Source organism: Botrytis cinerea, chromosome 4 (genome assembly GCF_000143535.2).
Source record: "Botrytis cinerea B05.10 chromosome 4, complete sequence".
Taxonomy (NCBI): Eukaryota; Fungi; Ascomycota; class Leotiomycetes; order Helotiales; family Sclerotiniaceae; genus Botrytis; species Botrytis cinerea.
In genome coordinates this window covers 2,297,308-2,312,194 of record NC_037313.1, presented here as the reverse complement: position 1 = coordinate 2,312,194, position 14,887 = coordinate 2,297,308, and the positions used below count along the sequence as shown (strand labels likewise).

Here is a 14,887-nt window from a genome sequence, read left to right as displayed (position 1 = left end):
ACAGCAAGTAAGTATATGTGAACACAGTGAGTGGATGAATGACTTCCATCAATTCAACAGCTACTATAATAAAAAAACTTTAAGCGAATGCAAAAGAGACCCAGCTCTTTTAGTAGGTCTATATAAGACCTACTACTCCCCGTATATAGATAGATCTTTAAACGGAATACAATATAGATAATTAGGACCTACGATACGCGGGTGCTACGTCTTTCGTATCCTTCTCAAGTCAACGGTAAACACCCCCCCCCCCCCCCCCCAAAAAATAGAAATAAAAAAGAAGGGGCGACGATGAGTAAAGGGAGAGGGTACATTGAGAGTGAAGGATTGAGTTACTACGCCTGAGAAAGGCCAAGATGAATAGCTTCTGAAAAGAGATAGAAAATAGGAAAAAGGAGTAGTTTGAGGCTGTGGAAAGAGTGACGCGGAAGAAGAGGAGAAAAAATGATAGAGGCAGGAGGGCGTTGGTTACAGAAAGGGAATTCCTTACAAATGAAAAATTAATTGATGACACACGACAGGTAATTCAATTTGATGCAAAGTTACATGAAGATAAAAGATGTATATTGGTGTAGTCGAAATGGAACAACCCTGCCCTAGCGTCGGCACATTACATATGACCAATCAGAAAGAGTTTTATGAGTGGTTTGTTATGAAAATGACCTGGTCCCAGTCCTCAGCCCCAGCCCATTTCATCGCTGCTGCACTCCATGATTACCTATGAAATGTATGTATTATACCAAGGACAAAAACCACATCGCACTCATTGCTATGCTATATGTAGACAAAGTACGTGATATCAAATACCACAGCAATCCCTACCACGCTGTATGTATATCCCCCATCCATTACCCTCCAAAAAAGCAAAAGGCCAAGTGATAAACAAAGGTCATAATTCATATCCATCCATCCATGATATAATATCCTAACCATCCCAAAGCAAGGCAAGAAATCATACAAGCAGGTAAACAAATAAATCCCTCAAGCCACCAACTCCCATGCTTATTTCAAATCAAAGTTACCCCACTCCGAATCCTCATCCATTCCTACGAGGTAATGAAGCCCATCCCCAAGACGCCTGCCGAAAGGGGATGTACATAGAACCCCAACCCGGCAACCGCATGAAATCAAATCACCATCCCTCAAAGATAAAATTCAAATCAAGTTTCAGCCTCACTCGCAGCCGCAGTCTCAACAACCTCGTACCAAATTCCATGAGCATCCTTGTCTACTCTCCCCATCTTCCCAAGCACCTCCACAATCCCTCCAATCTTCGCCACAAACTCTGGCATACCTAGCCCCGCAATCCCTTCATTACCATTCCCATCATTCCTTGGATTCTCCTTTGCCAATCTATGAATGAGATAACCTCTCAACCTAGTCATCAAAAGTTTCATAACCGGTTCACGAAGTTCTCCTTCACTAGAACTTAAAGCCGAAGCTGCTGCCATAATTCTCTTGACCAATTCGCGGATATGATTCTTGGTAGCCATAGGCATGCTTCTACTACTTTCCAATGCGGCTGTGATGCCTTGTTCTGCCTGTTCTGATTCCTTGGAATTTTCAAGCACGGAATAAACTCTTGAAGCTTCAGTTTTCCATTGACTTCGAACATCTCGCTTAAGGATATTTTTGGCCTGTAGAAGAATTGCTGAAGTGGTGACGATTCGAAGAGTATCTTTCCTTGCCGTCTCAATCCTTGCCATATCCAACTTTAAGGTTTCTGGTACTGGGCTCCCGGGTGCAGATGTACATATATCTACCAGCATCTGAATATATATTTTCTCAGGCGTAGGTCTATTTCTCGCCAAGCCAACATTCTCCGGATCTCGACGGGCTGCTTCTGTATGAACTTTTTGACGAGCTTCGCGCCAAGCTGTCGTGGTAATAGTAAGATCGTTATTGGTCTCTTCCATTTCTTCCGAGAAACGTTTGGTTTCATATGTGGAAGCATGCTTGATCAGTTCAGGAGCCGATTGTTGAAGCATGAAATTGGCATAATCGAGTTGCATTAAATCGATGAAGCGCATCAATGCTTGAAGACGATCGACAAAATCTCCTTCTTTGAGAGAAGTCTCGGTAAGAGTTTTTACCTCATCATCTCGGAAAGGAGCACATAAACGAGGTAAGATGTTGCCCATAAAACTGAAGAAAGTTTCATAAGAGAACCTGCCATTCTTGAGTTCTGATGCTACCAAATCTGTATCGAGGGAATCTTCAATGAGTTTGTACATTGAATTGCCAGGAGTAAGAAGACGTTGAAGTTTGCCCTTAATGTTGTCGGCCATTGCAAGAACCCAAGGATCACTGTTTCCAGCTGCAACTTCTTGTCTCATGGAATCAAAGATGAGTTGATTAACGACCCCTCGTTGTTGAAGGCAATCTTCCATCGAGATACGATATTCTTTATTAATGGCCAACTCATGAACCAAAGTTCGATTATCTGGAAGTATTGAATTGACCGATCTTAAATTATCTGCATCGGTAACTTGTCCACGGCGTTGTTTGACAGGTGTAGCAGGTGGAGTGAGAGTTTGCAAATGAGACGCAACGGCATTGTCAGAAGCATTAAAATCTTCAATGACAGGAGATGCTGATCCGGTTTCTGCCGCACGAGGTCTGGAATCCCCAGTAGGTTGTTTGGTTTGTTTAACCTTTCTTGCTTCTCGGATAGCATTCGCAATTAATCGCTTCCCCTGAACTGGTCCAGCAAGTCTCTTGATCCTGACCATCAATTTAAGTTGATTGTCTCTGATCCCATCACGATATGAATCGGTGACGGATTCTTCCGTACTATCTTTCACAGTTTGCCATATCGAATCCAATTCCACAAATTGTAAAACCATCATATCAATGAGCGTACTTGCATCTCTCGATTTCCAAGCGATAAAAGCGTTGAAGAACGTTGCATAAACTTCTGACAATGTTGAAAGCTGAGCTGGAGGAGGTGTATAATTGTTTGCAGTTGTCAATCTAGACAAAACAGTTTCAAAAGAAATAAGAAGATCTCGGGCTTTTGCAACGAGGTCCTGCAATTGTGGATTAGCCAAATCATCCCTCTTCATTGGTTGCGCTCCTACCTGTTCCTGTTCTCCTTTATCACCTTTACTACTCAAAACCTGTGTAGGGTGACCAAGGATAAGGAAAGCGCTGAGAAATGTTCGGACTGCTGTCATTTCATTGACTGATCCGCTTTCTCCTTCTTTGAGTCCACAAATTCTCAGAATACGTGCCGTACTAACGAGAACTTTCTCTTGTGCTAATAAATCAACTACTTTCTCAAATGATGTCTCGCGAACTCCATCAATTGTGAGCCCCAATTCTGCAAAATCATGTAGTGCCCTCCAACGTCTATGGATTCGCCATCTCGTTTGAATTATTTTTGCTGCCGCTGACTCGGTAAGGGGTGCTTTCTTGATTTCCGCAACTGGACTTGGACTCGAACTCTTTCTCATATTACTCAAACTTCTCCCTCGTTGTTTGCCGTTATTATTTCGACTCAAGATTTCCTCTCGCCTCCTTTCAGCCTCGGCAAGCTTTTCCTCCATCTCCTTTCTAAGCTTCTTCCCTTCCAATTCCCTTCTCTCTTTCATACTCTCCGCAATTCCCTTTGCCCTCTTTACTTCTTCCGCACAACTCGCTACGATCTCTGCCAGGTTCTTCTCTCTCGCTTGTTGCGCTGCTAAAGCTCTTTCCTCTGTATTCGTAGTACTTCTCGGTGCTGCCTTGGCTAATGCCGCCCTCAATCTAACTTTCTCCGCATGCGCTGCTCTATCGGCCAATCTAGCCTTTCGGTCTTCGAGTATACTCGCTCGACGTAGATGTTGAGCGATGTAATTACTCTGCGGACCCGGCATCCCGGCGTGGCCCGCCGCATGACGACTCGAACCATGTGAGTGAACCGATGAAATGGAATTTCGTCTCGAGGAGGCAGCCGAGGATTTACGACGATTGTTGATGGGGCGATAGAATCTTGCAGCGATGCGTGGTGGTGGTGTGTGAATTCGATTTGAAGGCGAGTCTTCTCTCTCGGATATGAGATCGAGGTCTACAGGATCTTCTGGCATACCGTTTGATTCCATAATGTTACGATCGGGATCACTCATATCTTGAGATGCGCGACGCATTGTGTATATGTATAGGTATGGCTGGGGTCCTTTTGGGTGGGGCGGTGGATTTTTATTGAGGATGAAGGTTGAGAGTGTTCGCAGGTTGCAGATGGTGGTAGTTGCTACTTGCTTGGGGACGAATGCCTAGGCAGGCATGTAAATATGATGTGATTGATTGAGAAATGATGACTGTTGCGTACAGTGAATGCTGGTATTGAGTTGAGTTGAGTTGAGTTGAATTGAATTGAATTGAATTGAATGATGAACCGTACATTCGACGTGGATTCCAAAGACCCACGAAAATAGTAACTACAATAAAGAGGAGAAAGGGTACAGCGTGGAGAGTAACGAGGAAGAGTAACGAGTCAAGAATAAAGAGTACAGTAATCTTTCGTATCCGCCTTCCAGAAGAATCGAAGACAATGTCATGTATCGGCAATGCAATGCAATGTAAGATGTAAAGCTGGGTGGAATCCCTCAGGACCTAGGCAGGCACAGATTAAATAAAGCAGTAGGATGAAGTTGTACAATGACCTCGATGAACGAATGGATGGATGAATGAATGAATTTCTCGCAATGGTATGTATGTGTAGATAGATGGATAGTATGAAGACCGGATTAAAGTTTAATTGAGGAGGCTGGCTTGACCGTTGAAGATTGAATTCGGATTCTTCGAGTCATGATATGGTTGTTGTTGTTGTGGTTGTTGTTGTTGTTGTTGTTGAGAGAATCAAGTCCCAGACATTTGACAATGCGAAGGGGCTTTGGGGCTTTGGGGGTTTGTCCTTTTATTATTAGGCTTGGCTGAAAACGAGCATGATGCGATTGTGCTTAGTGATGGCATGGGATGGCATGGGAAAAGAAAGAATCACATGGAACATTCATCAGAGGGAGTGAAGAAAGAAAAGATCAATATCACACCAACACCACATCAACATCACATCAACATCAATCGACATCCAATCTACATCTTCAACACATTCGATGTTCTATATTCAATATGTGGACAACATTTCCTCTTCCACCAGACGCATTATCATCACCATGACACTGCCCACACCATCCTTACGCACATACATGCACACAACATACACACATACATCCACACATCCACACACACACACCAAAGCCCATGCATGCGACAGAATGTCTTACCTTCCAGACACAATCCCCACCGCACATCAACCTCAACATCATACATACCCCGAGTTCCAACTTCCAAGGCCACACAGTATGCAAGATACGCTCTCTCTCTTTTCATTCGTCAAAAAGTACCCTCACACTTGCTCCACGACCCATTCCACGCCATCATCATTCATCAGACAGACAGAGATAGACACCCGACCTTCAAACGCAATGCCTACTCGAGAGTCGAGATGAATATCAAACAAATGATCTTCCGGGGTACATGCTACATTGAGTATATTATGTCCGACCCATTCAATTCAAATTTCTTCATTCTGCGTTCTCCCTCTCCGTTGGAGAAGAGGTTCATTTCGGATCAGACATCCAGGAATAGATTTCCCATTGCTTTGAAATCTAATGCCAGTGCAATCAATAAATGAGTGGTTTCACTTATTTTCGAGTGCCTCGAAAGTGGGAGGTAGCCTAGTGGCTAAACAAATGATTACGAATCTGAAGACGAGGATGAGGATGAGGATGAGGATGAGAATGAGAATGAAAATAAGGATACGCATGAGAATTGCCAGTGCAATTTCCTTAACGTCCAAGTCAATAAGTAGTAAGATGGCGATGTAGTAATCAAGCCAAATGTTTTAAAATCCATCGCGTACCACATGATAGTTCTCGTAGTGTGGTGTATAATCATTCTTCAGAGGAATCAATACCACCCTTCTACCTTTCTCAATCTGCCATCCAATTCCTTCGTACCCGTGTGGCAAATTCCAATGTTATAATCAACGGTATTCTGTTTATTCATTTATTTCATCAAATTATACAGTCCAGTGCAGAAGGCCATAGAACATGGGTTGCATCGTCAATTGATTTTAAGCTATTTACAAGAATATAACGCTGTGCTGACAAGCAATCTTGCGTACTTAACATTGTACCATCTCAATTGTCTAGATCGTTCCGCACAGCACATCAAAAGAAGAGAAGAATAGAAAATTGCACAATAGCATATAAGAAATACGTTCATGAATCTGTAAATTGAGCCGCTTATGCAAAAAACTATCCTCCAATTCCCTCGAGCCATCATAATGCAAGAACTCCATAGAAGTGTTAGTCATAACCTGATGACCAAAAACAAGCAAGCAAGCAAATGGTTCGACAAAAACACAAAAAACGCATACATAAAACTCTAAAAATGATAATGCACAAGAAAGTATATGGTTTTTGTTTGTCTTCATTGATATCAATCCCTTACATCAATCCCCAATCTTCTAAACTGTCTGATCCTGCTCCATTTCCAACCCTCTTCATAAATATTTGGCAATAAAAAACAATGTACAATTAACAAAGGAAACCTCCACCTCAACATCTTTGCTCATACATAATCACTTACTTCGCTGTCAAGAAGCAGTTGATCACATCGAGTTCAAGGATATACAAAATTCATTCCTTTTGGAGAAAGAATTTAGTAACCAGTTGGCTTGGCACCAGTTGGCTTAGCCTTGCTGGTCAAAAAACCAGAAGATGAGCACCTGGACTTCTTGGTGGAAGTAACAACAGTTCCGTTACCGTAGAATGGGATGGAAGTAACAGCCGCGGTGGTAGCTGCGATTGGGACAACGGTAGCAGTGCTAACAACGACGGAAGCATCAGTGCTAGCAGCGGCAGCGTCGGTAGAGACAACAGCGGTTTGGATACCGGAGAGAGCACCAGTAGCATCAGATCCAGCAGCAGCAGCGGTCTAGGGATGATTGTTAGCATGAATTTTTTGAAAGGTTAAGATGGGTAAAAACTTACGACAGTGACGGTCTGAGCAGCAACGGTGACGGTTTGAGCGGCAGCGGTAGCAGTGACAGTGACGGTAGCGGCCTCAGCACAAGCACAGGTCTCGGCTCCAGATGATCCGGAACCGGAAGATCCAGATCCCTCACCAGTGGTCTCTCCAGAGGAAGCACCAGCGCTAGCGGATGGGGAAGCAGATCCAGCACCTGAGGCAATAGCGGTAACACCAGCGAGACCAGTAGCAGTAGCAGCAGATCCAGAGGAAACAGCTGAAACAGTGACGTAGTGGGTGGAGGTGGAGGTACCGTAGATAGTGGTGGTTTGGGAAGTGGTAGATTCACCAGCAGAAACGACACCAGCCTCAGAAGAAGCAGCGGCGGATCCAGCTGGGGATCCAGCAGAACCGGCGGCACTGGAGGAAGCAGCAACGGTTTCAGTTGGGGTAACAGTGGCGTAGATGGTGGAGGCGGAGGTCTCAATGATGGTGGTGGTGACAACGGTGGTGGAAGAACCAGAGCCGAGAGTGTAGGTCAAGGTGTGGCTAGCGTTGGTTGTGACGGTTTGGACGGCGGAAACGACACCAGTTCCGAGAGGAACGACAACGGAGGATGGGGAAGATCCAGTTGGTGCGGCAACACCGGAAGAAGCTGGGCTAGACTCAACACCGAGAGCGCTGGAGACGGCGGCGGCTGGGAGGGAGGAAACAGCGAGGGAGGAAGCTGGGGAAGAAGCGTATCCAGCTGGGGCAGAGGCGCTTCCAGATGGGGCAGCTCCAGATGGAGCAGCTCCAGATGGAGCAGCTCCGGATGGTGCAATAACACCGGAGGCAGCTGGGCTAGACTCAAGACCAAGAGCGGATGAAGTTGCGACAGCACTTGAAGCAATTGGGGTAGTAGCACCAACAACTCCGCTGGAAGCAGCTGGGATAGCAACGGTGGTGGTAGCACCGTAGAAAGAGCTTTCACTTGCAGCGCTGGCAATGGCAGATGAGAGAGATGCAAGAGCAGATGTCAAGTGCTTGCTAGTGATGACGGCGCTAGCAGATTCGGCCTCGGTGACTGGGCAAACAGTGGTGGCCAAGGTAACGGTATCGGTGACGACGATAACTTCTGGGGTAGTGGAAGCTCCCTCTACGGCGGAGGTGGCACGAGCTGGGCAGTTGGTGATGGAAGCAGCGCATGAGGTGATGGTTCGGACGGTGGTAGCGAAAACGGTCAAAGTGGTTTGGCCGGCATCAGTAGCGGTGGCAGAGATGGTACCGTTGTTAATACGCTTTGGGTGGTAGTGACCTGGTTGAGAAGCGGCAGCAACTCCGGCCAAAACAGCCAAGGAAGCAGCTGTGAAATGCATGGTGGTTGATATCGAAGGATAAATTTAAAATTCTAGATTCTTCGTAAATGATATGTTCCTTCCTGTTGCGATATATTCCCAAGCAATCAATGCTATCCTAACAGTGTCTGAAAAATCCAAAGAAGAATGGCTATGTACCCAAAATGTTTCTTGTTTGTTAAACTTGTATGTAAGTGGTCGTGATGAATCGTTTGTGTAAAAGAGCGAAAGTCGATTCCGCAAAAAGGTGTATGCTTTCAAGGTAAAGAATGACTGTAGAGTTGGAAATAGAGAAAGGAACTCTTTTGTGCAAAAGGGACTTGGTAATGACTGTGTAGTGATCAAGGAAGATCTTGTGTTGGAAAAGGAGGGTGGAGGAATCTTTTAAAGAAAGGATGAGGAAGGGTGCGGTGCTCCTCGCTATAGGAGAATTAAAAGGAAATGGGCAAAACGGACGGGGAGGGTGGGCACAGAAAAAAATGAGTGGAACCCTGGACAAGTGGGATTAATTATGAATTGAACATGGATGAAGGGGGGGTTCCTGGTTCGTTTACTACCTACTTGGTCCAAGGAGAATAAAATGGGTTAAGGATGGATCCATGGGGAAGGGGTCTTGTATGGCTTACGATGGCATGGTGCCATTCTCCATTATAACGCTGCGGGAAAGAAAAGGGAAAAAAAGTCTTTTTTTTCTTCTCGCTTTGCTTGCCACATTTCACACCCAGGCGGCGCGGTTCCAAACCACATGGGTGTTATGCAGGTACAGAGCTAACAACCCAGGTCTCCAAGAGGATCTCACCGCAACTGACCCTGCAAAGTCATCGGAACCTTGGAACGCAAAAGCTTGGAGGATGGATTGCTCGTTTTTGAGAGGCTATGTTATTGTCTCTTCAGGGGTTAGTAATATCCTCACGTTTGTGCGGATGGAACCAATGATCATACGAAGGTGCGAGAGCGTTCTGCGCGTTCCGTGCTTCTCTTCCAATGAGAGCGAAGATAGGGGTAAGAATCGTGAATGGACAGCGGGTGCTGATGGGATCATTAATCATTAATCATTACTCGAAGAACACAAGTCTATCCGTATCTGCATGCATGCGAGCTAGATATATAAAATGTTTATCGGTCCCCCCGTCTGTACGAACGAAGTATAAGGTATAAGGTGGGTGATTAGATGAGTAGATGATTAGATGAGTATTGATCGATCCATAATTCTCATCGCGTACGCGTCTCCTACTGGTCGGAGCAAAACCGGTCCAAGCAAGCTTGAGAAATTGAAGGGCACTAATCTTCGTTTCAAGGGATTCGGTTGGCTTGCTCTCTTCTATCTTGATGTTGGCTGGTGAAACCTATACTACGATTTTTGCCTACAGAGTAGTGCAAACAGCTTACCGGCTACTACCTACTTAACTACCTACCTACCTAAAGTCCTAAACAAACAAAACGGACACTAACAATGTGAGTTTGGAATTTTGAGTTTGGGGAGAGAAAAAAAGGGTAATTGAAAGATCGTGATTCATCATATCAAATCATATCAAATCATACCTTGCCTACTCCTTTTGTCTTCTGCATGAATTTGAACCTTGGGATGATACAGTTGGTATTCAGATAAAATGAATCGTTCATCCTTTAGTTGGTGTAGTTGGCCGATTACGACATTTTGTTTAAGCCTCTTCGTTTTGGATGTTTCTTCTTCCTCTTCGTGAATGCGAGTCGAATCGCGTGGAATCATCTATTTGTCTAGATATGTATGTATGTGTATGTATGTGTATATGCATGTGTGTATCATACGTATGATATGATATGGGAAGTGTCATAAATTGTGGATAATGCAATCTATATATGCGCGCAATTTATGTACATCGTATATACTATCGATACCGCGATAGTCTTGCATCGTACGGAGAAGTTCAGGATTCATCTTGTCGATTTATTAAAACCACGTACGTATGTGTTCCTTGAGTAGATTACAGTTGGAAGAATTGGTCAACGTTATGTCGAGGCGATGACGACTTTTCACATATCAGCAGCCACAGATGTTCGGAAATTAATTATCTATCTGTTGGCTGGGATGGGAATGATTGGTGAGGGAAACTTAGATAGAGAGGATTTTCTTAATTCGCAAACTTCCTTTTTCTCTTTTTGTACGATGTGTTGTGCTTGCTTTGTGCTTTGTGCTTCTACTTTTGATTAATCATGATTCGTAACTTACTTTTTGAGGGAATTGATATTCCAAGAAGGCCAAGCTTTCAGTGGCCGACCTTCAATTTCATCTGACCGTCTTTAATTTCTGTCAAGGTTCCTTTCGGCATCCAGTGCAAGTTTCCCCAGTCTAGATGCTGAAGCTCGAAAAACCCCTCATTGAGATGATGCCGGTTGGTACCATATTGTTCACTTACTCATGGTCGTCGAATGACAAAGCCTCGAGTCTACTCGGTCAAAGGGTTGGTTGATAGATGGGTGGTGTTATTGCTATTAGTGCTAAAGCTTGTCAATTGTCAAGCGATTCAAGCCCCTTCATCGGGAGCTTCCACTGGTGTTTTGGACCGGACTCCTTTTTTACTTTCACATCGTATTTGCTCAGCCATCATCATTCACAACACCCGAAGCTTCAAGAGTGTATCAATAACCATGAATGAATCAATGACATCGGTACCAAATGCAAAGTAAAGTTCATGAGGCGCAGTGTTTTAAGAAAATCATTCTAGCATCATGCATCACGACCTCATAAGGCAATAGGGCAAGGTAAAAGCAAATCTAATCTCAAATCTTGATCATCGATATAAAATAGTCCGATCATAAGGCCACGGCATTTGTTTTTTCTTCAACCGCCTTGATCTTTTAATTTTTCTTTCTTCTTCAGCCCAAAGTGTTCAGTCACTCAAACGCCCGACTAAACGGTTGAACCTACAACCTACCAAAATAACAATCGTCGTCCAATCTGATCCCCACAACACAGCACAGCTCTTCACTTGAACATATGGCGCATCGCACAACGGTTCATGAAACTGTGCCTGCATAAAAGCAATCTCACGTCGACGGCGATCTTCACCCGTCCTGGCCTTTTCCCTGCACCCAAAAAAATATTCCCCCTGAATATGCAAACGCCTATCAAACACCCCGGACTGATCAGTCATAATCCAAGAGCATTATTGAATAAAATCTCTGGGATATCCTTCGCGACCGACAAGATTGTTCTAGATTTTTTTTTTTTTCACTTCTTGTAAACGCCCAGCTACGCGCTCTCCACTTCTCCAATATGAGATGAGAGTTCGGGAATTGGTCGAAATCGAAAGGAAGGAGAAATTTCGTGTCTCGGGCCATGGATTCCAATTCCTCAGTCACTCTCTTCCCATTCCTCCAAGATAAAATATCATCACACCTCACATCTCCAAACGGCGTATCCTTCATCTCATCACTCTAGAATAGTTTTGGAGCGAAAGTCCCCAAAATTAGATTAGCCTTCGATCTCCTTCTAGCCTTCTACCCGGATTACTTATACGGAGTAGTTTTCTTATCCACACAAACATCCATGATCCATCCTTACCTAATCTCGTGTTTTGCCAAGATTAGTCCCATGTCGCGCTCTAAAAGATGACTTTATATTAACCTTCCCGAGTACAGGCCAAAAAGTGTTTCATGTTAACGTTGGTTCATTTTAAACCTCACGAATGTACAACTAGAAAAGGTAATGGAATTCCTGGCCGTTGAGATTACACTGGCTGTTTCTGGTAGGTGTTTTTGATTTTATCTTTCGATAGTTAGTGAGGGTGAAGTTTGGTCGGTTCCACTTGTATATGGTAAGGCGGGATGGGATGGGATGGATGGGATGGAAGCGCTAGGTGGAGGGAGGGAGGGAGTGGAGTGCTAAAAGATGGGAAACTAGAGATAGTGTGTGTGTGTGTGTGTGTGTGTCTGTGTATACGATGTGTATAGTATGAGTGCGAGTATGAGTAAGTATTCTTATGTAGCTATCGCAATCGTGACTCGGTATGGCGAAACGCTGGATGACAGGTTTATTTTCAGCTTATTCATTGCGATAGTCTTTCCTTCCTTCAACATAAACTTTTTGTGGCTACTCCACCATCCAATGCTACCTAGCTACAACTCAAATATCAATCATCAGTCAATCCGTCAATCCGTCAATCAATCAATCAATCATCAGTCAATCAATCAATCAATCAATCAATCAATCAATCAATCAATCAATCAATCAATCAATCAATCAATCAATCAATCAATCAATCAATCAATCAATCACCAACTGAACACAAATAATCCTTCCTCTCCTTCCCTTTCCATAACGGGATACAAGATCTTTGGTACACTCTCAAAGCCAGTGGAGACTTAGACAATATTTCCCCATTCCAGAGCAAGGACAAACCTGGAGATGTCACTGCTTATTCCATCCAATTCATATATCCTCATTTCGCTTCATCTCGTAGCGCTCATAATTGTGTATCCACTGCCTACAAACGAAACTGGAAACCAGTTTCCTCCATCTCATATCGTTTTATTAAATTGGAAAAAGCACGGAGACTAGCTTTATCTATCTATCTATCTGTTTATCTACTCGACACCCCGTCTAAACATCTAAACTTCATGGCTTGGAGAGGGAAACAAGATGTTTGATGCGGGTATACGGATAGGTTACAGATAAAATAGATGGTTGTTTGAGGCTGGCTGGGATGGATGGTTACTTGCTAAGGTGCAGTATGTAGTATGGAGACTGAATGGGGAAATAAGCCCTATAGGAATTAGAACATTCTGGATGCGAGAGAAATGGATGGATGTTGGTTATTTTAACTTAAGCTTTAGGGATCTGGTAATCTACTTGAGATCTTAAAGTAGACGGATGCAGTCATCGCTCGCGAAGATGTGATGGAAGTGATGGTGTCAAGTGGCAATCATGAATCATCAAATTTACTCTTTGGGATATATATACATGAATACGGGATTGGAAAACCTCGGTCCCGAGGCTATGCCGAAAGTTGCGGGGGGTTTTTTCAGTTATGGAATGAGAGGTTTAGGGGTTCTGCCAGTGTTGAGCTACGTATATACAGTTGTATATTTTCTACTCTTGATGAGTTCCAAAATTTCAGTTGGGTGTGTTGCTATCAATTTCAAGTTTTCACTCTTGATCTAATGTTCATTTTAGTGTTGAAATACCTCAAAAAATGTTTGATGCCCATTCTACGGTCAATTTCTATTCACATAAGGTTAGCCAATACGCAATTCGAGTATTCCGAACAGCTTGACTTGATGAATATAGTTATTTCAAAAAGACGCTCCGCTAGCCCTCCGGGGGCCACTGCCGTGGAGGCAGACTATTTGGAAGCAGATCTTAACGATCATGCTGTTGAATACTTCTCAGACAGATTATCCACGGCTGATCATTTTTTCATCCAGATGTTTCATAGTCGTTAAAAGTTTTTTTCTCATCGAGATTTTGAAGCATGATATAGCAGAACCTGCAACGAGGGATGTTACTATATTCAGGACATAGCAACACCTCCACTGATTTTAGAGTTTGCCATTAATGATTTGGACTCATTGATGAGCTAAGATACAGGGTTGAAATGGCGCCCAAACAGGCACCTTCCCCAGAGTATCAAGGAACGCAATAGAATGCATCGAGAAGACCCAGAAGCTTCCTCGCAGGGACCTGGAGGATAACATGGTCATATTACTGAGCCGATAGTGACGGTAACACAAGCGCGTGAGTTTACTGAAGCGGGTTTGCTATCGTGCCATTATTTGATCCCAGCGCGCAATGAGATGCAATATCAGAATTATTAAATTGGTATCTGTTTCTCAAGGATTATGGTGATAATCTGTTTGTAACATTTTTCGAAGTTTGAGTTAGGCGGCCTGTCTTCGAGTATGACTGATACACAATGAAACGCGGCAAGTGAAGATGTCTTATGCTTGTGATGACATTGTTAGATGACAAGACATGGAAGTATTTTACTACGAATTCCCACGATCATTGCGACCCACCCAGAATACGGGGTTGAGTCTCCCTAAGAAAAATTATGCGAAACACGACAGAAGTGGGGGAAATATACGGTGATAGGTTTCGAGTGAGCAAGCAAATGGCTTGTTAGAAAGCATCTTCATCTGTACAGGGAGTCCCAGATTCTGGACCCCGGAATCCTCGGAAAGAGCAATATGCAATCGTAGGATCTCGTACAGTGTTGATATGATGTCTATAGATGCGATATTCCCGACGTTTTATTTCACAATACGTTCAAACCAGTCACATGAGAGATCCATAAGGACGTTATCGTTGGAAGGTATTTCGAAAATTCTTGGAGATACAGAATATATGTACATGTACCGTCCGGAACTCAAAATTTGCGAGATATCACCTTGGCACTCCCTAGAGCTGAAGAGATACTAGATCCACCTACTATGATCATACTTCACCTGTGCTTCTCTGGGTACCGCTGATATATAATGTGTACTCCTGATCCGCTTAAATTTTCTGCGTTTCTCGAAGTTTGGCAGCTCGTAGTGGGGTTGATTTAGTTATTGCG

The 14,887-nt window shown here is 43.7% G+C and overlaps 2 protein-coding genes across 4 annotated transcripts; both read right to left on the bottom strand.

Annotated features, from left to right (window-relative positions):
* Window positions 1-547: 547 nt before the first annotated feature.
* On the bottom strand, window positions 548-4,852 carry BCIN_04g06660 (hypothetical protein). 2 transcript variants are annotated; one of them, XM_024692739.1, is made up of 2 exons: window positions 3,081-4,852; window positions 548-3,029 (listed from the first exon to the last, which is right to left on the bottom strand). In XM_024692739.1, the coding sequence occupies exons 1-2, from the start codon at window positions 4,125-4,127 to the stop codon at window positions 1,161-1,163; spliced, it is 2,916 nt and encodes a 971-aa protein (XP_024548520.1). In that variant the 5' UTR covers window positions 4,128-4,852; the 3' UTR covers window positions 548-1,160. The 2 variants fall into 2 exon arrangements, with proteins under 2 accessions (XP_024548520.1, XP_001549304.2); XM_001549254.2 differs by having other exon boundaries at window positions 548-4,852.
* A 1,241-nt stretch (window positions 4,853-6,093) lies between these two features.
* On the bottom strand, window positions 6,094-8,807 carry BCIN_04g06650 (hypothetical protein). 2 transcript variants are annotated; one of them, XM_024692738.1, is made up of 3 exons: window positions 8,511-8,807; window positions 7,038-8,404; window positions 6,094-6,981 (listed from the first exon to the last, which is right to left on the bottom strand). In XM_024692738.1, the coding sequence occupies exons 2-3, from the start codon at window positions 8,370-8,372 to the stop codon at window positions 6,706-6,708; spliced, it is 1,611 nt and encodes a 536-aa protein (XP_024548519.1). In that variant the 5' UTR covers window positions 8,373-8,404; window positions 8,511-8,807; the 3' UTR covers window positions 6,094-6,705. The 2 variants fall into 2 exon arrangements, with proteins under 2 accessions (XP_024548519.1, XP_001549306.1); XM_001549256.2 differs by having other exon boundaries at window positions 7,038-8,807.
* Window positions 8,808-14,887: the final 6,080 nt, after the last annotated feature.

What these genes read in the sequence shown, in the direction of transcription:
- BCIN_04g06660 (XM_001549254.2), bottom strand. Translation starts at nt 4,127, where the DNA reads ATGCGTCGCGCATCTCAAGATATGAGTGATCCCGATCGTAACATTATG.
- BCIN_04g06650 (XM_001549256.2), bottom strand. Translation starts at nt 8,372, where the DNA reads ATGCATTTCACAGCTGCTTCCTTGGCTGTTTTGGCCGGAGTTGCTGCC. An exon ending in CTGCTCAGACCGTCACTGTC is followed by an intron (nt 6,982 to 7,037) that starts GTAAGTTTTTAC and finishes AATCATCCCTAG; the next exon opens with ACCGCTGCTGCTGCTGGATC.